Source organism: Callospermophilus lateralis, chromosome 4 (genome assembly GCF_048772815.1).
Source record: "Callospermophilus lateralis isolate mCalLat2 chromosome 4, mCalLat2.hap1, whole genome shotgun sequence".
In the NCBI taxonomy this organism is placed as follows: Eukaryota; Metazoa; Chordata; class Mammalia; order Rodentia; family Sciuridae; genus Callospermophilus; species Callospermophilus lateralis.
In genome coordinates this window covers 35,569,779-35,593,488 of record NC_135308.1, presented here as the reverse complement: position 1 = coordinate 35,593,488, position 23,710 = coordinate 35,569,779, and the positions used below count along the sequence as shown (strand labels likewise).

The 23,710-nt window shown below is 36.1% G+C and overlaps 1 protein-coding gene across 2 annotated transcripts in view; it reads right to left on the bottom strand.

The window, feature by feature from the left end:
* The window catches only part of Snx25 (sorting nexin 25), an 80,634-nt gene that overhangs the window by 16,337 nt on the left and 40,587 nt on the right, over nt 1-23,710 (bottom strand). For both annotated transcript variants that reach the window (XM_076852402.1, XM_076852403.1), the window contains exons 6-10: nt 15,434-15,615; nt 12,238-12,369; nt 10,045-10,317; nt 7,161-7,325; nt 2,390-2,521 (exon numbers count right to left, since the gene is read on the bottom strand). In XM_076852402.1, coding sequence (XP_076708517.1) covers nt 2,390-2,521; nt 7,161-7,325; nt 10,045-10,317; nt 12,238-12,369; nt 15,434-15,615 — 884 coding nt within the window. The remainder of the gene's footprint in view (nt 1-2,389; nt 2,522-7,160; nt 7,326-10,044; nt 10,318-12,237; nt 12,370-15,433; nt 15,616-23,710) is intronic.

Here is a 23,710-nt window from a genome sequence, read left to right as displayed (position 1 = left end):
TTAAAGTTCTGAGTTCTGTTAAGTTGCAATTTCCTGAAGTGAAATTAAGTTCTGTTTTCCTGGAACCTGCAATTCATGTAGAAGCTAAAAACAACCCCCTCCCAGAAATCGTGCAGTCCAGCACGGACACACTTCAGGGCCCAGACCAATCAGTTTGAATGTGTACCCCGCTGTAGGAATGACCAATCACCCCCGCCCGACCTGTTCCCGCCAATGAATGTGCTAATCATGTCTCAGAGTTGTTGTTCAATTTTCCCGCGCCTCATGATGATTTGTTCTGATGTAGCAAAGCCCCCGCCCTCCTCAAAAAGTGTACTTAAGCACTGCTTAACCTCAGCTCTGGGTTCCGGGCTGCTCTCCCCTCTTGAGTGAGCACGGAGCCCCAGCGCGCTGGATTGGATCCTCAATAAACCCCTTCTGCTGATTGCATGAGTCAGTCTCTTGGTGGTCTCTTCCTCCGACATTCGCGGGACCCTTACAATACAATGGACAAAGAACTATCCATACTGTACCTACTCCTGACATACAGAAGTGTGAGGTGATAAAGGGTGCTGTTTTAAGCTAAGAAATCTATTATACAGCAAAATAAAACATATACAGTAGGCTTAACCTCTTAAGTGTACTTCCCTGAAAAAACACATTCATAGCAAGCAAAGAGTTATCAGACAGTGACAGCCTCTTTCAGGGAAGGCTTGAGGGCCTCCTTGGTTCATATCAGGACTCAATAACCCATGATTGCTGTTTTTGTGAAATTTTACATTGTGAAATCTTACAACTTAATTCTCACACACATGTATACATGCCTGCCATCATAATTCAGAATAGGCCACTATTATTTTTAACCTAAATAGATAAGAAAATACATTGAACATTTGTCTAAATTAGTATCGAAAACTGAATTAGAGAAAAGGAGTCAAAAAGAAAGGCAAAAGAAAGAGATGCAAAGTTTACTGAAAAAACCCACTCTGCCCTGTGAGGTAGGGAAACTGTCCCCCCCGCCACCCCCATATGGATGGGAAAGTAGAGGCAGAGACAGGGTAATGTACTTTCCTAGGACCACACATCTGATGAATGGGTCCCCCAGGATCAGAAGTCAAGAGTCTGGCTCCATGTAAATGCATCTTCCACACATTTGTATGTGGGATTGCTTTGTGACTGCTGGCTGTCAGGTGACTCCTCTGTTTCCATTTCCCTTATCTTGTCAGTGACAAGGACCACAGCAAACCCCAGCGTAATGGCTGATTACCAGGGCGAAGTACCTTTGGGGATTTCCATTTCACCCCTCCCTCCTTCCCTCCCTGAATATCTGACATACTGGAAATACCACAGATAGCTCTAAGCAATGCTGAGGTGACAAAATTTGTGTTCTTTCCCTTCAAGAGGTTTCCTCTACTACCCTTTGACATTATGTACCCTTGAGCCCATCACGTTTCTAGATTTCCCCCCAAATAATAACTTCATCTGCAATTATCAACTACTATATTTTTCATATGGTATTCCAAGGCCTTCCCTGACCTCTAACAAGGTATACTGTCCTATAGCTGTGCTAATGGGAGTGCCAACAAGTGCCAAAGGGCATTTGGTTAAACTCTTTCAGGGAAGCTCTTGGAAAACTGCTTTGTTTTATCATCTATCTAGAAGAGAACTTAAGATTGTGAATTTTAAGCCCTCCCCCAGCAGGAGTGTCAAGTCACTCATATGATAGCAGAGAAGAACAAAGACAGCCATTTGAAACAATGACAAAACAAAACAATAACACTACCTTCTCAGGATATTGCTATCTGTACACAGTAGACATGATTTTTGTCTCCAGGTTTCCACCTAAGTGACAGTAGGGAGTTGTCATGCCTATAAGCATCTTTCCTCCGAAGTGAAATTAGAGTCTAGTTTATGTAACTGCACACTGTTATCCCATATCTCTCAAAGAACAGTCAGGTAATTAAAAGGGAAAACATTCATTATTAAAGAACTTAGAATGTCTGAGAATTAAGCAATTCAAGTCAGCAAGATGGAACAATCAGATGTACTTAAATTTTTAAAACTCTTAAGTTTCAAAAAGTACTTTCCATTTTATTTCAATCATCATCGGAAAAATAAACTGGTCATTCAGGGGCATTAAATGCTCTGATAGCAAAGTTGCTTGCAATTCTAGTGAACAAGAGCAACTTTTCATACAAAGCAGGGTAAGATCTGTATCAAGCAGCCTGTGATAGTTACTAACTCCAGGCAAAACTGAGTGAAAATATTGAGGGAAGGAAGACAGTAGACAAATATGGTCTAAATGAATGAGTAGAGATTTTCTAGCATCAGTTTTAATTCTCAAGAACAAAATTTTGCCTTGTAAAGTCAAACTTTAAAATAAATATCGGGCAAAAGTAGTGAAGCCTACCTCTCCACTGGTGATGCACGCTTTCCACAGGCCAAGGTTCTCACACCACCAGTCTGTTCTCGCCATGTGCAGTTGAAGGTCTGTGCGTTCTTTCTCTATTAGAATTATTTCATCCTTCAACTTGGAAACAATCTGCCATAGGAAAACATCCTGAGAGTTATGAAAGCACTTAAAAAGCTATACAATTCAGCAAAGTTTCAGGATACAAAATTGACACACAAAAACCAGATGTGTGTTTTATATACTAATAATAAACAATCAAAAAAGGAAATTAAGAAAAAAATTCCATTTACAATAGCAGCAAAAAGAATAAAATACTGATGAATTAACCAAGGAAGTGAAAGATGAAAACTATAAAACACTGATAAGAAAATTAATGACAACAAATATTTACAAAGACATCTCAAGTGCATGAATTATAAGACTTAATATTGTTAAGATGTCAATACTATCAAGAGCAATCTACACATTCAATGCAATCCCTATCATTATTTCTATGAATTTTTTTGTAGAAATAGAAGCATTCCATCCTAAAATTCAGGGAGCCCCAAATAGCCAAAATAATTTTGGAAAAGAACAAAGTTGGAAGACTCACACTTTCTGATTTTAAGACTTACTACAGAACTACAGTAATCAAAACAATGCAGGACTGGCATAAAGACAGATCTAAGGACCAATGGAATATAAAAGGGAACCTTAAAGGAAACATTCCCCTATACAGTCAAATGATTTTCAACAAGAGTGCTGAGACTATTCAATTGGGGAAAGATGCAGTTTTTTCAATAAATGGTGCTAGAAAAATGGATATCCATGTGTAAAAGATGAAGTTGGATCCTTATCACATAAAACAAATACCTGAAGATGGATCAAAGACAGTAGCTTAAGTAGTACAGAATTATAAAAACAAAATAAAGTATAGGGGGAAAGTATCATAATACTAGATTTGACTATAACTTTTTGGCTATGATACTAAAAGCATACTCAACAACAACAATAACAAAAATAGACAACTTGGACTTCCTCAAAATTAAAAACATCTGTGAATCAAAGAACACTATCAACACAGTAAAAAGGCAAACCATAGAACGGGAGAAAATATTTATAAATCATACATCTGATTAAGCTTTAACATCTAGAATACAAAAGGAAATACCTAAAACGCAAAGATAACAAAAAAAAACCCAATTAAATAAAGAAATAAAAACAATTACAAAATGGGCAAAGGATTTGTATAGACATTGCTCCAAAGACGATTATGCAAATGGTTAACAGACACATGAAAACATGCTCAACATTACTAATTAGTAGGAAAATGCAAATCAAAAGCACAATGAGGGCTGGGGTGGTGGCTCAGTGGTAGAGCGCTTGTCTAGCATGTGTAAGGCACTGGATTTAATCCTTAGCATTGCATAAAAATAAATAAATAAAATAAAAGGTATTGTTTCCATCCACCAAAAAAAAAAAAAAAAATCCATTTCTCACTCATGAGGAGGAAGAAAAAGAGGAGGAACAGAAAGACTAAGATAACAAGTATTTGGAGGACATGGAAAGACTAGAACCCTTGCATACTGTAAAATGGTGCAGATGCTATGGAAAATAGTATGATGATTCCTCAAAAAATTAAAAACAGAATTATTAGACCCAGAAATTCCTCTTCTAGGTAACCCCCAAAGAAATGGAAACAGAATCTCTTAAGAGATATTTATATATTCATGTCCATAACATCATTATTCACAATAGCAAAAAGGTGAAAGTAAGCCACTGTTTATTGGTGGATGAATGGATTAACAAAACAAAATGTGGCATTCACCTGCAATGAACTTAAGAATGAATAAAATTCTGACACATGCTACAGGATAGAAGAACCTTAAAGACATCATGCCATGCCAAATAAAATAAGCCAGTCATAAAGGATAAATACAGTATGATTCCAGTCATCTGAGGTACATAGAATAGTTCAATTCATGGAGACAGAAAGTAGAATGGTGGTCTCCCCAGGGGCTGGGAGAGGAAGAAATTGGAGTTACTCTTTAAGGGATACAGAGTTTAAGTTTCTCACAATGAAAAAAATTCTGCAGATGGATGGCGGTGATGACTGTAAGACAACATGAATGTCCTTAATGCCACTGAAATGCACACTTAAAAATGGCTTAAGTAGTAAGGTTTGTCATATATTTTTACCACAACTTTAAAATATAAATATATTTAAAAAATTTTTATGCTTGCCATCATCCTGGATCTCTTTTATGAGAAAACCTACAGGGTTATGTTAACTCTGTAGCTTAAGGACTGCAGCTTTGCCTCCATAGGAACCCTCATGAATATGCAGTGTCTCCCAGGTTTCTTTCCTTCCTCAGAAGGCCTAAAGGAAAGGCCTAAAGACTGTGCCCTTTTATCACCAAAAAGGGCTGTGACTACTTCTTAGACAGCACTTCTGCTGGATAAGGGCAGGTGTCAGGCTTTGCTCCACAGTGACTAGCACAACATTATGCATTTACTCATCATTTCCATTACTGAGATTCTTCCTCGTTAGTGATATACTCCCAATATTGACCTAGAATTAGAAAGTTTGCTCCAGTCTCACAAAATTTCTCTAGAGAAATAAAACAAAATAAAATCTGGGCATTGGATTTCAGAAAATCAAGCTAAAAGGCCAACTAGACATCCAGTAGCCAGTGACACTGTTAGTGCAGAGATGCGTGAGAAGAGGAGTGGTCAGCAAACTCCTGACTTTCTTTCTTGAGGGGAAGAAGACTATACCACTATTATATGCATAGGGAAATGGTCTGATTCATAATTAGACAGTTAATCCACAAAAGTCTTTCTAGCACAAGATTTTTGTGGGGTGTGTGTGTTCATTGCTAGGTTACTAAAACCTTTTCAATATCAACCTTAAGTTTTAAAAAGTCAATTAACAGATATTTTACTTTTTACCAATGTGAATGAAGGACACAGAAGGAACACAATGTGTCCTTCTGGGGAAAAGTACCAATTGCCTTACATCCATGCAGCCCTCTATGCCCAGCACAAAACTGCTGGAAAGCAAAGTGCTCCCTGAAGCAGCCTGTGGACAATTGGATTTAACAGGAAATGTGGACTATCTTTGCTATGATCATAAGATTAGTGTTCAAATTAACCCATAATAACAGTGAATCGCTCCAATCTCTTGAGAATTCCTTCATGTAATTACAGCTCAGAATGTTTACTCCATGGTTATTAGAGATTCATGTAAGAATAGCTAAAGAATAACTCTGAATGAAATGATGAACCAAACAGAAAATAATGAAGATTTTCTAGTTCATCTTTCATACTGCTCCCTCAAAATACATTTTAATTTATAATGAGATGAATCCAGAAAGACAACTGTTCTTAAAGAACACACCATATTGCAGATACTGATCATCTACCGTGTCAGCTAATTCTACTTATTATCTCAAAGATGTTTCTATCAGTGGGAAAACTGCAGGGCTTTACAAGTTCTATATGTACCAATTGGGGGGGAATGATTCTATTTAAGGGGGGAAATAAACCTCTCTTATAACAACCCAGGAAAGCTGAATTTTTTTTCTCAGAAAATCATTAATGATTACTAAAGTGTCTTTCATATTAAACTTTCTTTTGCCTGATAAAATTTATTTTTACTACTTGGGATTAAACCTAGGGACACTCTATCACTGAGCTATATCCCCAGCCCATTTTATATTTTATTTTGAAACAAGATCTTGCTAAATTGCCTAGGCTAGCTTAAAACCTGTGATACTCCTGCCTCAGCCTCCTGAGGAATTATAGGTGTGAGCCACTACACTTGATTCCCATATAATTTTTAAAAAATCATTACTAACAGAGTTTATACACCTTTGCAGAACTTTCTTCTTGTTTTTTTTTTTTCTACTTTTTTAAGGAAAACTCACTGGTTTAACTGGATAATAGACAAATAGATATTTTGATTATATAATTGTGAATAGGTACAGAACACATTGTTTCCTTACATTTTATTTCAGGAATATTCTCTTATTACAAAAGCATTAAATCTCCACAAAAGAAGTACTAAGTACTAAAGAAATGCTAAAGAAGAAAACCCAAAGTGATCCACTTAAATTGTTTTATTCAAAGTTGCTCTGTTGGCCAGTTTGAAAGCCTCACACACATATTCAGGAACTGCCAGAGGAGACCCATTTGGCTGACCAAAGAACATAAGCCATACCCTGTGAGAAAAAAACTCCTTGTTAGACTTCAAAGAGGCATAAAGACAAAGCAAAAAGCTGCAACACAGCTTAGTCTGAGAAATGCCAACTAGCAAAATACTGTTTACATTTTTAAACTTTCAAATTTTCTTGCTTTTAGAAAAGCAATTTATTTGTCTTCACAATTCTGTGAGATTTTCTATTCTTGTGTCAGTAGGAAAAAAATTTTTCCCCCCCAAATTTGTCCTTGAGTATTTAACTTACTTCCAGAAATGACTTCAGCACAAGAGAAAGCTTAAGCCTTTTCCCCCCAAAGGTACTGTTGGCAAAGCAGAATCAACTGTGAGCAACTGGTCACAGCAGATGACTCAGAAAAAACTCCAAATCAGAAAAGACTAAAAACAAATGCTTTTCTAATTCTTATCCTAGAAGCAAAACCAAAATAATACAAACAAAAATGGAATTTGCTCATAGTTAAAATTCTTTTTTAAAGAAATTGACACTTCTCATCATAGATTGAAAACTAATACTTATCAAATTAAACAAATAGACACTCAGAGATAATCTTGAAAGCAAAGAAGAATTACCTTCTTGTCAGGTTTTGGTGCACTTTGAATAGAATTTAGAGCTTGCCTTTTATATTCAAGTTTCTCATTTAGTTCTCGGAGTTTGTTGACAGCAAAACTGGTATGTTCATTAATCCCACTGGCACCTTCATCTAAAGGTTCCTCGCTAGCCTCATTTTCCAGGCCCTGGAGGAAAAGCCACACACCACCATGTCTTATGATGATAAAAATAAATAAATAAACCTTAGCAATTATTATCTCTTATGCAGATGTTATATCATCACAGGACACCATTCCAAAGTACTAGATTCCAATAAAGGAAAAAATACTTAAACAGAATGCTTAGAAGCAGAGTGTTTTTCTTTTTTCAACAACGAGAAAAATTGAAGTAATTGATATTCAGAATTGTGTTGAAAAGGGAAATATTTAATAACCTGAAGAAGGTGGGAGAGCAGGGTTGCATGGTGTTATTCTCTAAATGGTACATCCAAGGAAATCTGCATAGAACAAGGGAAGGCAACTGAGTTATCATCCCAACTTGATCTGAAAAATCTATACCTAATCTTTGACAGAGATCTTGCTTCTTTCCTAACAATATTATGAGAAACTAACGTAAGTCACTTTAAAATAAAATGTCCAAATTCCCACTAGTAAACACATTTTCAGTAAGTACTTTGTTCGGTCCTTCTCTTGAAGACATATTTTGTAAATTAATAGGCAGATAATTTTACCAGTAAAGTAGCATTTGAAAATGACCTAAGTGTCATAAAGAACTACGCAACTTGGAAAAATCTGAACAGATTACCAAACAGCACAGGAATTAGATTTCAGAATAACCAACAGCACACAGAGCACTGAATGGAGCTGCTGAGAATTATCTTCTGGCTTGTTCACTCTTTAACTTTCTTCCAGACTTTCTTCTTCTAATTTTTACATACGTACATTCATTCATTCACTATTTATTTTATTTATTTATTGGTACTAGGGACTGAGCCATGGGTGTTTACCACTTAGCTATATCCACAGCTCTTTTTATTTTATTGTTTTTATTATTAGAGACAGGGTCTTGCTATGTTGCTAAGGGTCTCGCTAAGTTGTTGAGGTTGGCTTTGAACTTGTGATCCTTCTGCCTCAGGATTACAGATACGCACCATCGCACCAGGCCTAATTTTTATTAACTGTAACAAACATAAAGTTAGATTTTTTTTCCAAAGAAAAAATAACAGTACTGGTAGTTCTAGAAAAACAAGATGTTTTCATTTTTATTCTTTCTACTCATTGTTTTAAATATATGCATTATTATGTAATCCTATACCTTGTACCCATTAAAGTGGGTATTCTACCCTTTTCAAAAAATATAAAGTAGTATATTTTAAGGCTATAATAGTCTTCAAAATTATAATTTTTTAGCTTCATTGTATTCTACTGTACTGACAATTTATGGAGGTGTATTTCTATTGTTGTTCCTGCTATGAGTCAACTCTTCTTTTTTTTTTTCTTTCATTATCTCACTGCCTCAGATGTACTAAAACAAACTCCATCGTACTTAAAAAATTTCCTTCATTTTAATCATTTTCAAACATTTCTAGAAGTTACCACTTCCAGGATTATTGAAACAAAGAATACCAATAGTTTTCAAAAGGTCAATAGTACACACTGGCCTTCTTTTAAACCTAGGTGGTAGACCTTTTATGAATTTGTTTATGGTTACCTCTCACTTCAACTGTCAGTTCAAGTCCTTATTTGACTTATCTTTTTATTAATTTGAATAATATGTTTTACAGCATTTGCTAAAATATTAACCATTTAAATATCTGAAGTAGGAAGATGACAGTTAAAACAAACTGTGATCTATCTTTAAAAAAACATTGCAATGAGTAGTGAGATGCCCAATCAGTTCAGTGATTTTATATGTAAAGAACTAAGTAACAGCCAGGCACGGTGGTGCATGCCTATAATCCCAGCAGCTCAGGAGACTGAGGCAGGATGATTGTGAATTCAAAGCTGGCTTCAGCAATAACAAAGCACTAGGCAATTCGGTGAGATCCTGTCTCTCTAAATGAAATACAAAATAGGGTTGAGGATGTGGCGCAGTGGCTGAGTGCCCCTGAGTTCAACCCCTGCTACCCTGCTAAAACAAATAAACAAAAAACTAAATAGCAAAACCTTAAAACAATTCTAAGAAAAGATCATAAAATGTAACAATAGTTCAGAGACCTCAAGCTGACTTCAAATACTATTAAGAGCAAAGATTCCTCAGAATTGGAGATACAGAGAACTGGGCAGAGAAAAAAAAATCCAGGATAAATTATAATCTTTTTATGTACTAATCTTAAAGATGTAGTCACCATTAGTAAACGAGAGACATTACTTAAAGCTATCCAAAATGACTGAGTAGACACTATAAGAAAATTAGACCTAAGGTATGATTTACCAAGATTTCTTTAGAACATTTTAATTTCATCTGATTTTTTAAAACTCCAAAATAGTTACTTTAACTCCTTCCATACCCCTTTTCTTTTCATCCACCGCCCCCCAGCCCCTGCCAACCCTTTTCTCACTAATAGGAGGCTAGACGATAGCTCTACTGATTCCTTTAGCTGGCCTAAGCCTCAAATGGTCTATTCTTATTTTTCAGGAGTCAAATTAGGGTTGTATCTAAGGCAGGCAAAGGTTTCAACTTAGTACTGATAGTGGCAGCAAATTGTCTGGAAGGGCAGAAAAGGGAAGAAAGAATTGTACAAGATCAGAAGCAACGAGTTAATTGAACTTCTTATTCTACTTAAAATCCTATATATTAAAACATGGAGGTGTACATCAAATTTAGCTCTTCTAATATGTGCCCAACTAATAATATTTAAAGCTTATTCACTGAAAAAGAAGTCAAAAATTAAATTTGACTCACCATATCATCTTTGTTGGAAATCAATTTTGAGACATGTTTTTCTTCCTCTTTTATCATCAATTTCTCATACAAATCACTGACGATAAATGAAGGGTAATATCTATCCTTTAAGGTCTCATATACATCTCCCTGGATTTTGTAGAACACCTCAATACCTTTATTTCCTACAAGACATTGCTGGATTTCTTTGTAAAGTGATTTTTCTACAGATATGTCTTTGCTTTCCACAAAGAAATTCTGATAAATTTCACCAACTAATTGTGGAATTTCATTCTGAAAAGACAAGAGTTGAAGAATAAGAAGGGTAAGTAATATCATCTCTGAGAGAAATTACTTTCCACTGAATTGTTTGCATTTTAAGGCTGGAAGGAAGATATTTGGGATGTATCCTGATACTGTTACCACTGCAGAGCTTAGACTTCTGTGTCCATGTTCAGAGTTAAGGGATAAGTGTTAGGCCCTGAAAAAATTACTGGTTTCTTAAAATAAGCACCTTATGTCAAACAGTTAACATCAGTAATTTCTTTTAAAAGCCAGAAATGAAGGAAACACAAGAATTAGAAATTCTCTTTCTGCAATGGATAGCTTTCCATAAATCTCAATTCCACAGGGATACAAATTATTGACGAAAATTCATCTGACTTTTTATCAAAATGAATACTTGTAAGTCCTCACCCACTAATATAAATAATTTTTATCCCAGAAATATATCAATATAGTAGTTGTACATTTTGAAAAAAGAAGACAGATATTCTTCAAAATGTTAATGCAGCATAATTACATTGTCATCAACCTTATATTGATCAGCTTAGTCTTACACAGTACACTTGGGTCACCACTGGCCTACTTCAGAAATGCCAACATCTCTTTTGATTGACATAATATGTACACTTCTTCTAGAGATACTTTATTAACTCTAGGAATGGTATGTAAAGTTCTCAACGGTAGTGAAAATAAAATACATATAGTAATGAGCTGCTAGGTGAAAATGTGGCTATTTTGAGGAAACTGTATGCTCTTATTTCTTGAGAATTTTGAAAACATAGTTGTTTAAGAAAACTCTTTAGATTGTTCTTTACTGGGGCTGGGGATATAGCTCAGTTGATAGAGTGCTTGCCTTACATTCACAAGTCCCTGGGTTCAATCCCCAGCACCAAAAAAAAAAAAAAAAAAAAAAAAAAGATTGTTCTTTACTGTATTCTTTTGAGAGGAGCTAAAGGTGTTGATTAAAAAAAAGCAATGAAGTTGCCAAATACAATAATGGGTAAAATGAGGTAATTTGTGGTTTGTAACTTAACAATGAGAAATATTCCTAAGAAAATTTAAAAATACTGTAAGTCTGTATTTAGTTCCTTAACCAAGGCAGTTTGTGATTTATAATGTATTTTAAATTAGCATTCTGTTCTAGCAAAATTCATAAGCAAATGAGCAATTCAATACACAAGAATTCTCTCTGTGCTTCTATTAATAAACCTCTGGAAATGTTATACACTGATATATTTCATGTATATACATTAAACATATTGCTATGTATGTATGTAGACATATGCATACATATACACTAAAAATGTATAGACATTTATTCTTTCTCTTTTTTTGAGATAGAGTCTTGCTATGTTGCCCAGGCTGGCCTCAATTACTAAAGCTATTCTCCCACCTCAGCCTCCTGAGTAGCCAGGACTATATCCCCTTGCCCAGCTAATTTTTATTATCTATTCAGAACCTGCAAGTACAAAGAACACTGTTTAACCATTGGCTTCTTCATTGACAGAGGCATACATAACTACAAATGTACTTTATGTTCATTTATTCAATCAAATTTTAAATGAAATTAAAGAAGAGTTGTGAAAAATACATATTATAAAGTGAAGAATAAAAATGAACAAAAAGGAAAAACGAGTATTATGCTATAATAAATGGCAAGGTTATGAGACTGAGGTGAACAAGACCAAGTTTATTACAATAGCAATTTAATCTCTTAGGACACTTATGAATCTCTTTTCCCTATGACTACACATTCCAAAATATAATTTTATTTGTCAAAACAGGCTGAGATATAATGACAATATTATATTTAGTTTAAAATATTCTTTTAATGTATACTTACAGCTGTGTTGAGAAAAGAGACAACATGCCTAACATGCAATTTTCATCATCTAGAAATTAAAAATCCCTTGAGCCTATATATACTACCTTGTTTGCACTCTTTAAATGTTCCACAGACTCCCAAAAACTAATCAGAGCTCTTTTGTCTATCCTTTCCATGTATAATCGAAAGTGCTCTCGGTACAAAGGATTGGTCAAGATCTCTTCAAACTGAAGAATCTATAATAGAAATTTAAGAAAAATATTTTTAAAATCAAATTTTAAATGCCAGTTTGCTTTAACTTCAAACAGATTAACTTCTACATTTAGGGAAGAATGCACTTTTAAGGTCATAGCCAACATAAACTGAAATATCTCATCTACCATCTTCCTAAATTTTAAAAGGAATAAAACTTGCTGAATATTCAAAATGCATATATTCAAGAGATACCAATTTTCTGTTAATCATTCACTCACTCAACAAAGATTTACTTGACATCTACTTGGTATCAGGTACAGTTCTAGAAACAGATAAAAATCCCTACAGGAAGAATATTCTATGCCTAAAACTCAATAGTTGCCAGTGATAGAAAAAATTGAAGAGAATGTATAAAAAGACCAAAAAGCTGGAGTCTTAAGGTTTAGAATTTTGTTTTCCATCATATTTTTATACAGCTGAGGAATACACAAGTGATTTTATATACTGACTTTTTGTTTACAATACCACACTCATTAAAAAATCTTTTGTAAGCATCATTTTAATTGGTCCCTAATATTCCATTGTTGGATATACCAAACTCAATTCTACTACTCCTTTGATTACTATTCTGTATATTCGCAGAAACAGAAAAAGGAATCTACCTGAAGACACAGAAAGAACAACCTTGAATATGGATGGCTCTAATCTGAGAAAGCAGATGACCTCCATAACAATGTATAAAACTCAGTTAGGTGAAATGATTAATTTAGCCATAACCTTAGCCTGAATTAATGGTAAAAATTTATATCTAATAAGTGGAACTCAAAAATTTTAAGTTAAGTAAAAACTCATATATTGAGATTCTTAGAATTAACATAATGGCAGTTGGCAATTTCTCAACTATTACCAGTAAGATATTTCCAAAGTCATGCACATATAATCAAGTACATTCAACTCTTCTATCCAACAATGAGCCCTTGCTTAATATGCTTTGCGGGTAGAAAGAGAAAAGCATTTTCTAACAACTTCTGGCACCTAACTAAAGGAGATGGCCATTCATTTTGTACAGACCATTAGTAATCAGTTTCCATATATATTTCAAGGCATTAGTATTTAGTCAGTTTACTAATTTTGTGACATCACAACAGATATCTTTACTTTGTGTAAATCCTACCAGTAGAGCATTCTGAAGCACAAATTCTAACTCTACTATAAAGAGGCTTAAAGTAACTCACATCAACTTTGGCTAAAGAAGAGAGAAGTTGGGGTTAACAACTCCAGCAACAGATGAAGCCAGGGGACCTTTTTAGACTCAAATACAGAGTCCAAGACTACATTCAGTACTATTTGTTTTGAACTGGACTTGGATGAAATGAATAAACTGATGTGAAAGTTGGCTTTTCTTTAGAAAAGGTTGGATATGTATTGTCACTAATTTCTAAACCCCAAATATTTTCTACTCTCTCTACTAGATTACTTTCATTTTGTTTTATAATTACTTTGGACTTTTTAATTAATTTACTTATTTTTTGGTACCAGGGATTGAATTCTGGGGCACTCAATCACTGAGCCACATCCCCAGCCCTGTTTTGTGTTTTATTTAGAAATAGGGTCTCACTGAGTTACTTAGAGCCCTGCTATTGCTGTGGCTGGCTTTGAACTTGCGATTCTCCTGTCTCAGCCTCCCCAGCTGCTAGGATTACAGGCACGTGCCACCATACCCGGCCTACTTTAGCTTCTTTAAGAACAGGGATTCTATCTTACTCATTTTGTATACTAGTATTTAGCACTATGCCTGAGAGACTGTGAGCCTTCATTAATGTTAATTAAATGAATGGATTAATGAAGAATGAATAGGACATAAATTAAGACTTCATCTATGACAAATGGGGCTAGACATTTATTTAGGAGACCAAAAGCTGAGGGAAAGAAAGAAGAAGGAGAATATTCAGCCTACCAAATTACTCTTACATTCACCAAAATGTGAAGTTTTCACTTTGGATCAAAATCTAAAATCTCAGAAAGTTTCCATTGCCAATAGCAAAATTAACAGATCTCTCATAGGCAGGGCACTCCTCTAGAAAACAAGGGTCCCTTGGAGTTGCACTTGTGCCATGTATGTAAGATACTGCAGAATTCTGGGACAGAAACCTGCCTGAACAGGCTCCAATGGAGACTAGTCCAGGAACAAGTGAAAAAGTACAAAGCACATCACTAGAATAGGGATGCAGGGGAATGTGACAGACAAGTATCTGATCCAAGTCGAAGAAGAGCAAGAAAGATCAAGAAATCAGAACAGATGAATATTAGAAGCTTATAGATGCTGGCTTCTTTGTGACTAAACAATAGCTTACAAAAAAGGATCTTGGCATTTGCGTTTCAGTCCCAGTCCCAGATGGTACAGCCAAACTGTACCAGCATGCTCCAGGTCTTGTAAGACAAACTTGGTCCTTTAGAGTTAGGATAAGACACTAAAGTAGGGCTACATCATGTTCCTAGGCTCTGTGATTTAAAGACTTGGTAGCAACACAATCCAGAGTTTTGTAATACAAAAAGTCATTGGCATTATGGTTTAGAGAGAAAGCACTTAAGACTTGTGAAGCAATCACATCTGTGTTTTTAATCTAGTTCTGCCTCATTATATCTATGTGTCCTTAGGCAGGTTACTTAAATATAGCATTTTATTTTTTGAAAATGAAGATATCAAGTACAAATTTCATAGCATTGTGGCAAGGAGTAAGCAAAATAATGTTTAAGATGCTTTCTACTTCACAGGTGGTTATTTCAACCAACTGAGTGAGCGACTTGATTGGAAACCTACAAATAAAAACATGCTTCTCTGAAACTGGGGGAAAACAAGGGGAAAACATGCAATGGCACATATGCACACATGCACACCCTTGCCATGCCTACATTCTACTGTTGATAGAAGTCAAGGACACCAAATAACAGGGTTCTTTTACTCATAAAAGCAAGTATGTGAGTCTGTAATTACGGAACACATGTCTTAAGTGAAATACTAAAAAGCTAAAAGACTATATGTGTGGTTACATCATTGTTTATAATAAAATTATAAGGTCAAAATAAGAAACTAAAAAGTTCTACCTTCTGGCTTTGAGGCCCTTCCCCCTCATCCAAGGCCCCATCCTCTTGCTGGTCATAGGCAGGACCTCCCAGAATTCTGATCCTCTTTTCACACTGCTTCTTTGCCACAGTCAGCTGGTTAATGTACCTTTTCATATTCCTGGCCCTCAGGAGATCAGCTTTCATTGCAGCAGATTCCTTACCTTGAATATAAGTGATGAATAGAACCCAGTCAGAGGACAAGGTATAAAAGAGGGAACACAACAACTCTATATTTTGAAAAATAGCAAAATTAAGCAATGAAATAGAAATCATGATAAATACATCTATATTCCCAAATAACAGTAGTTTCTGAATATATCACTGACAAATTTACCCAAATGTAAAATTTTTTTATTAAACCTCTGTATGTAAAAGTTCACAAATCACTGTATGTATATTTAATATCTTGATATGGATGTGTATATATACATATTCATTTGTAGGTCTGTACTGAATGCTGTATCTGTTAGGCACTGTTTTGGCTTTTGAGATTCAGGACCAATTGTTGGACCACATAGAGTTTATGAAGGAAGAAAACCAAAGATGATACAAGCAATTAAAAGTATAATGTGGGTTATAAAAAGATGAGCAGATACCACTGAACTGTTTAAAAGAGAATTCTAACTCAGGTTTCCTTAAAGAAATCACATTCAAACATGAATATGAATACAGTGTGGCAGTCAAGAAGAACATCAAGGGTTAAATGAGAACCCTAAAGAGAAAAAAACTTCAAGACCCTGTATAGCAGATGCAAAATGGAAGGGAGATCCAAAATGAACTGGAAATAGGTACAAGCCAGAAGATGCAAATATTTGGGGGCCAGAGAAAGAACTTTGTTCGTTAGCCCCAAAGTGAAGCTTTTAGTGGATTTTCAGCAGGAATATGTCATGAATGGATTTATATTTTAAAAGATAACAAAGGAAGCATGAGGAAAAAAGAGAAAGTTCTAGTTGGGAAACCATTGTAGCAAAACTGCAGAGGGACAAAATGATGGCCTAAATTAGGTTCATGCCAGTGGCAGCAGAAAGGACTGGAAATTTTGACAATGACAGATCCAGTGATCCACTGGACAGGTAGAGGATAGGTTCCTGAGGAATGAAAAGAAAAGAGGTAAAGAGGTGTTAGTCACGGCTTCTAGGTTTCTAACATAAGCAGTCACGTTGGTGGTGGAGCCAATTATGGATCTGGGAATAATGGAGAAAAAGCAGATATGTAGAAAATTATTAATTCAACTTTGGACAATGTGATAGAGACTTCCCAAAGATAGCTACAATATCTTCGGTCTCACTTTCTTTTTACAATGTCATTTCTGATAATCTCCCTCTAAGAAGGAGAATATGTTTCCTTTCTTGAATTTGAATGGGCTTATGATTATGGCAGAAGCAATACTGTAAATTCCAAGACTAGTTTGTCTAAAGCTACTGATTTGTAGCTGTGAGCCACCATGAACACCATCCACCTGCCCCAAGGCTTCCAAACAGAAGAAAACTGAACAATCAGATAATGGAGAGATCTACATGGAGAGGAACCAAGGCTTCCTAGATCATAGCTCTGATTAAGACCTTGGCCAAAATCCTGCACTCACTTGGTATCATGTGGAGTACACTACCTGGAAAGCAAATTGTCTTAATCCAGTTGATGCCATGTGAAGCACAGAAGTCATTCTTCCCAGCCTCTGCCCAAGTGCAGATGCATGAGCAAGATAAATGACTGCTGTTTAAGAAACTGTATTTCAGGGTGGTGTATTATACAACAAATGATAACTAGAATAGGAAAAATTGGGTTGAGGGCTTTTGATCTATCTAATAGGTCTAGGGTTCACAGCTCTTCGATGGTTACTGACATCTTGGGAGTAGGTTAAACAACCCAGGAAGAAACAAAATGATCCCAGGATATAATCTAAATAAACCGTACATTCAGTGGTAAAAGGGAAGACAAGCTGAAAAGCCAGGTTACATGTACATCTGTGTAAAAGAAGGCACTTTATCTGTTTATACACTGCTGTATCTCCAGCACTTACAACAGTGCCAAAAGTGCCAATAGTTCCCAATAGGAACTCAAATGAAACAGTTGCTGAGTGGATGAATGAAATATGTCAAATTTTACTGAGAGGCCAATAATAATACAGCTAACATTTTGCTGAGTACTTACTATGTATCAGGCATTGTGCTCTTTCTAGAACTGTGGCTGTGAAGAAGAGAAACAGGGTAAAGTATTTATTTAATTTTTTTGTACTGGGGAATGGACCCAGGGGTGATTTACCACTGAGTTACATCCCCAGCTCTTTTTTTTATTTTGAGACAGGGTCTCACTAAGTTGCTTAGGGCCTTGAAGTTGCAATCCGCCTGCCTTAGCCTCCCAAATTGCTGGGATTACAGGCATGTGCCACCATCCTGGGCTCAGGGTGAAGAATTCTTAACTCCTATTTTTTAAACTAATCTCATATGGCTCCTCTATCCCCCACCCACTGACAATATATTGTTGCTAAGATCACCAGTGACCTCACACCAAATCCAGTGGAAAAAATTCAGTATGATTGGCAATCAGAGTTAAGAGTCAAATTCTGACTCTGTTATTTACAAGTTATGTGGCCTTGTGCAAGAATTTTAAAAAACTTAACTTAAAAACAACTATGTAATTTGCTTCCTTAGGTTAATATTATATAATTAAAAAAAAAAAAACAGAACAACCCTACAAAATTAAATAACTAATTATACTGAGTGTGAACACAGGGGCACTTTACAACTAACTAATTTACACCCCTGCCCTTTTTATGTTTTATTTTGAGACAGGGTCTTGCTAAACTGCAAAACCTGGTCTCACACTTGCTAGAAGCTAGGATTACAAGTGTGTACCACCATACCCAGCCTCTACAAAATTAATTTTAAATGACTGAACATTGAGTCTTACCTTATGGGGAATGGACCGCCTTTGCAAGTACGACCTGAAGGCTGGGTTGGGGTAAAGGAAAGTATTTTTTGTTTGTTTAAAGTGGGAGACAAGTGAGCTGGTTTTAATGCTAATGAGAAGGAACCAGTTGAAAGTAAGAAGGGGCCATAGATAGGGAATGGAATCTAGAAACTAGATTAGCTTTTGAAAAGTGCCACCTTATCCATGATAGAAACGTGGAGGCAGACCAAATCTATGTAAGATACAAGAAATTTGGAGATGGGTGGCTGTAAGCTGAAACAGTTCCTTTTGCAAGGATTTTGTTTTCTCCAAGTGAGTGAGGTTACCTGCATAGAGTGAGGTAGGTGAAAGGGTGAGGGATCCGAGATGAGAAGAAAGCAGGGAAAGTGTGAGACCCACAGTGAAGAGCAGAAGAGCATGCCTGCCTCAGAAACTCAGTGAGATTGTTAGTAATGTTTAGGGCCTAAAAAAACCACTAGATAAATATAAATATCCTCCTTAGATATGGTAACTACCTATGTAGGCACTCCAGATCAGGCTCTCTGGAGGTGAGTCATAATATATATACTTGGAGATTTGGAGCTACTAATAATAAAAGACAAAGTTCTGCATTGAATTTCTTGGTTTCCCTTAGAGTGCAATCCAAAATGTTTTTACACTGGAGACCTCAAATTCCTGAGGATGATCATGACCTCTCTCATATCCCACTTAGTAGTAACTATTTTCCAATGCACAAAATAGGACCTCCTCAAGTTTAGCAGTCATTAGAAAAACTTAAACATCATAAAACATGTTTATCTGTCAGAAGCAGCTTTTCCAGTGCTTATCACAAAGGATCATAGACAGACTTCAGGTCAATAGATTATGACATTCAAGATGATCTTTCAGATATTATGGAATTTTTCCATATGTGTGCAAGGGAGGTATTTTCATTGGACTACAATAATGGTTTCTGAACTTGTCCTATGTTTGGCTATTTCCTATATTGAGATAAACTCAGCATTTATCTCAACATAGGAAAATTACTATTTCAGAGTCCCCTTTATGTGAGGATAAAGGTAAATATAGTTGGCTCCAAACTAGTCTATTGCAAGCTAAGATGCTTTGTGGATATACCTAAATAAATGTATGTTTAGAGGATGTATTTTCAGAAAAATATTTACTTTTTAAACCTATAGTTAAACTTTAAATTTTATGCCACATTTAGAGTACCCTGAAATTCAGGGGCAAATGTTGCCTTTCAGAAAACAAACCTAAAACTTAATCTTAATTTGGGGTTAAAACATGCTAATACAAAGAGAGCCGTGTCTAGGAGGAAAATGGCACACATTTATCAACTACCACATTCTTTTTCTCCCTCGAAAGCTTGAAAGCCATTCTAAAGAACAAAAACTAGAAGCAAATTCCAAAGAGAAGGAAGAATGAAAGAGAATAAACCTTCCCTTAAAACCCAGCTGCAAGGCTGAGAAGAATATTCTCGTGTTCGGCTTCAACGTAGCCTGCTCACGTGAATGCTCTCTGTTTGTTAAAGGGTGATACAAAGCCATTGTCTGATCACAAAGCTTGTTGCTAACAAATGCAGTAGCAGCTTGTTGCTTAGACACTTCTGTTTATTTTTGCCTCAGAAAACTAATGCTACGATCAGAGCTAAAGTGACTAACATGGAGCTCATGCAGCCCATGCTTCTGGCGTGCAAAAATCCTTGTAAATCCAGCAACACGGATGAATACGCTCCTTTGTGGCCCTGAAACCATTCATCCAAGAAATATTCATGTCAAGAAAAGTATAGGCAAGCGGGTGTGCGACAACATGCTGTGACCCAGCTCAAGCCAGATTCATATGGCTGTTTCTGTGCAGTCTAAAGTAGTAACGCTCTGCATTGTTAAAAGTGGGCTAATCACACAATATTTAATCTAGCTTAGAAAAAGAAGGCAAAGATGACAAACAGTGGCCAGTGAAGTACCGGGTGGCAGCTCTTTAAATTGGTGCCAAGATGAAATCAAGTGATACAATATTCTAAAGCAATTAATTAAATAGTTTTACTTTCCCCCCTCCTAGATAGTCTAGATTCTATTGAGAACACAGAAAAAACAAATGGGTTAATGTGCTGAAAAAAGACAATTATATTAGATATTAGGTGAACTGTTCTGGCCATGATACTACATCAAAATTATGAACAACATCTTAGAAATGCTTTTTGCTATAAATCTTCTGCCTATGAAGATTTATGGTTCTTTGTTAAGTGAGTGAAGTGCCTTGAATAAAATACCAAAGGACAACTGTTAGGTGCTATTTCTCATGAGGCAACAGAGAGTAAAGTAACTTACAGTACAAACTGATTACTCTAGAAACAACATGATTATAACTGGATGAAAAGGGCACCTCTATATTTTTCAGGTATAAAAAAAGTCAAGAGAAAATTATTCTTCTGTCATAGTATTACCAAGCATATTAATAATAGCATTCTCAGCAGATTGAAGAGTTTAAAAGAGAACTCACGGCAGGGTTTCTCAATCTTGTGGGTATTTGAGGCCCGGTAATTGTTGTGGAGGGCTATACTGTATACTGAAGAATAATAAGGAGCATCCCTGGCCTCCACCACTAGATGCCAGTAGCATCCCTTCTCCCAGAGATGACCACCAAAAATGACTCCAGACACTGTTAAATGGGAGCAAAACTCGCCCCAACCCCTACCAGGTCCCAGCAAGAAATACTAATAGAGAGTACAACTTCTGTGACCACACAGAGGACAAGGCTGCATACGCCTCCCCTACCCCTGACTACTCAACACAGGTCCTCTTTCCTTCTCTGCAGAATCCACACATTTTCTCACAGTCCCCAGGCAATCAAGGAAAGGAACAGGGACTTCCTCAATAAGAAATGCTGGGCTACATTCCTTAACCCATATGCATTCTAACAGACCAAACAGCCTTTGAATCTTCTTGTACATTTAAATAGAAGTTTTACCAAATCCTCTTGATGGAAGATTTATTAGTCAGCTTTTTGTCACTATGACCAAAATAACCAACAAGAACAACTTAGAGAAGTTCATTTTGTGTTCACAGTTTCAGAGATTTAGTTCATGATGGGCTGACTCCATTGCTGTAGGGCCAAGGTGAGGCAAAAGAACATCATGGTGGAAGGGTGGGGTGAAGGAATGTAACTCCATTCATGGCAGTCAGGAAGCAGGGAGAGAAAGAAAAGGGAAGGGGCCACAGGGACTATGCACCCTTCTAGGGTATACCTCCAGTGACCCATCTCAAGCCATGCTCCAGCTGTCTATAGTTACCACCCACTCAGTCTATTCAAACTAGGATGGATGAACTAATTTCATAATCTAATCATTTTATCTTTAACACAGGAATTCTGGAGAGACACCCCATAGCAGGTATGTGTTCTCAAAGGGATTAGTCAAGTTTCAAAATGAGTTAATGGTACTTGATTTCCTAACACGAAGCTGGCAACAATTCTCAATAGTTACTGTAACAAACTTCTTCAAAATTATCTGAAAATCATCTCAAAACTCCCCAGAAACTCAAAAAATATTTACCTTGCTTTTCAATTTGAGGCTAGTATGTGCTTTAAAAAAAGGTGGGGGTGGGTACCTTATTACATCAAACACCTGGAATTCCAGTCTAAAGTGTCACTCTACTCTATGGAGAGCATACTTGAGAAATAAGCAGAAATCATCAGGAGTTGATGGTTCACCACTTACTTGACAGGGGAAAAGACTACAGAGACCTCACAGACCTTGAGTGGCCTAGTCAGAGTACGCCTGCAGCCTGCCTTCTACTTCCTTCCTCTGATGTCTCAAGTGCTGGGACTTCTCACATTTCCTTTGGTTTAAGGCCCTGAAACACGTTTACATTTAACAGGTAATTATATCAAATCTATTAAATTCACACATTACATTCAGAACCCCTTTTTCAAATTAGTACTGTGAGGTGAATGGATTTGATAGACACCCTTGAAACACAGATCGGATCTATATCATTTTTAAGTGTTGGGCGTGACTCTCATAACATCTACCCATGGAAATGAGTAGTGCAGTGGAAAGAGTCCAGGACTTTAACTCAGGAGACCTGAGTTAAAGTTCTGAATCAGGTGTGTGACTAACTAGTTCTATGTTCAAAGGAAGTAAATTGTTTAACATATCTGGACTTGATCTTTGTTTTATAAAATGTAGGTGCTAGAAAATGTGAGGATTATAGTTTTCTAGGGGGAGAGAGTAGGAGTAGAGTTGACTATAAAAAAAATCATAGACTATAATGAATGTAATGGAAGTACCTGAGCCCTTAGTGTTTTAAGGAAGAGAAGAGAGGGGAGCTAGGTAGTGACATACAGGCTGAGAAGCTGTTGTACTCACAGTATGAGGATTGGGCAGGGAGAAACCACAGCAAGAGTCCCTATCACAATAGCAGGGAAATAGCCCATGGTCTCATCTTAATCCATTCAGGCCTCTATTAAAAAACACCATAAACAGATATATTGAAAAACAACAGAAATTTGTCATTCTGGAAGCTGTAAAATCCAAAATTAATTGTCATTAGAGGTGGTGTCTTCTTGACATGTTTTCACATGGTACAAGGGACATGGCAATGCTCTCAGGCTTGTAAGGGTACTAATTCCCCTTCAAAGACTTCATCTTCAAATACCATCACCTTGGTGATCAGGTTTCAACATTGAGTATTTAGGAGACATAAATACTCAAATCACAGCAGATCTTGTAAGTTTAGGTCATTTATAAATTAGCAACTGCTTGAATTACTACATTGAAATGCTAAAAAATTCAATAAAATCAAAGCATTAGAGAAGACCCTGAAAATCCACTGGAACCCACAGGTTAGCTCCCTTCTCTCAGGTAGAGACACCTTTAAACTCTAGACTGGATAATGAAACCATATAATATGATTTAAAAATAATTCCTAAAGGAATTATTACAGAAAAATAACAGTGTATGTGTGTTTACACATGTGTATATACGTATTCCATATAGTCTATGGTTTTCTAAGTTCTACTTGATCAATTCTATAACCATTTAGTTATACTTGGGTAAGACAGTATTTTATCAATTTTACCAAATGAATAAAAAAGCAAAAACCTTCGAGTCTATATTGAATCTATCACTCTTAAGTATGTACTACAGACATTTCTGGCATACTCAAATCAACTTCATGTCCTTGGCTTTAGTCAGCTGAATGAGTGTTACTCTTGAATTGCCTTAACCATTCTTGATAACACTGCAGGATTCAGAACAGCACAGGAGAAAACTTTAAATAAGGCAGCTGATATGGTGGGCTTATTTGCATTAAACTATAGGTGAAACTTTATATGTCTCACTAGTAC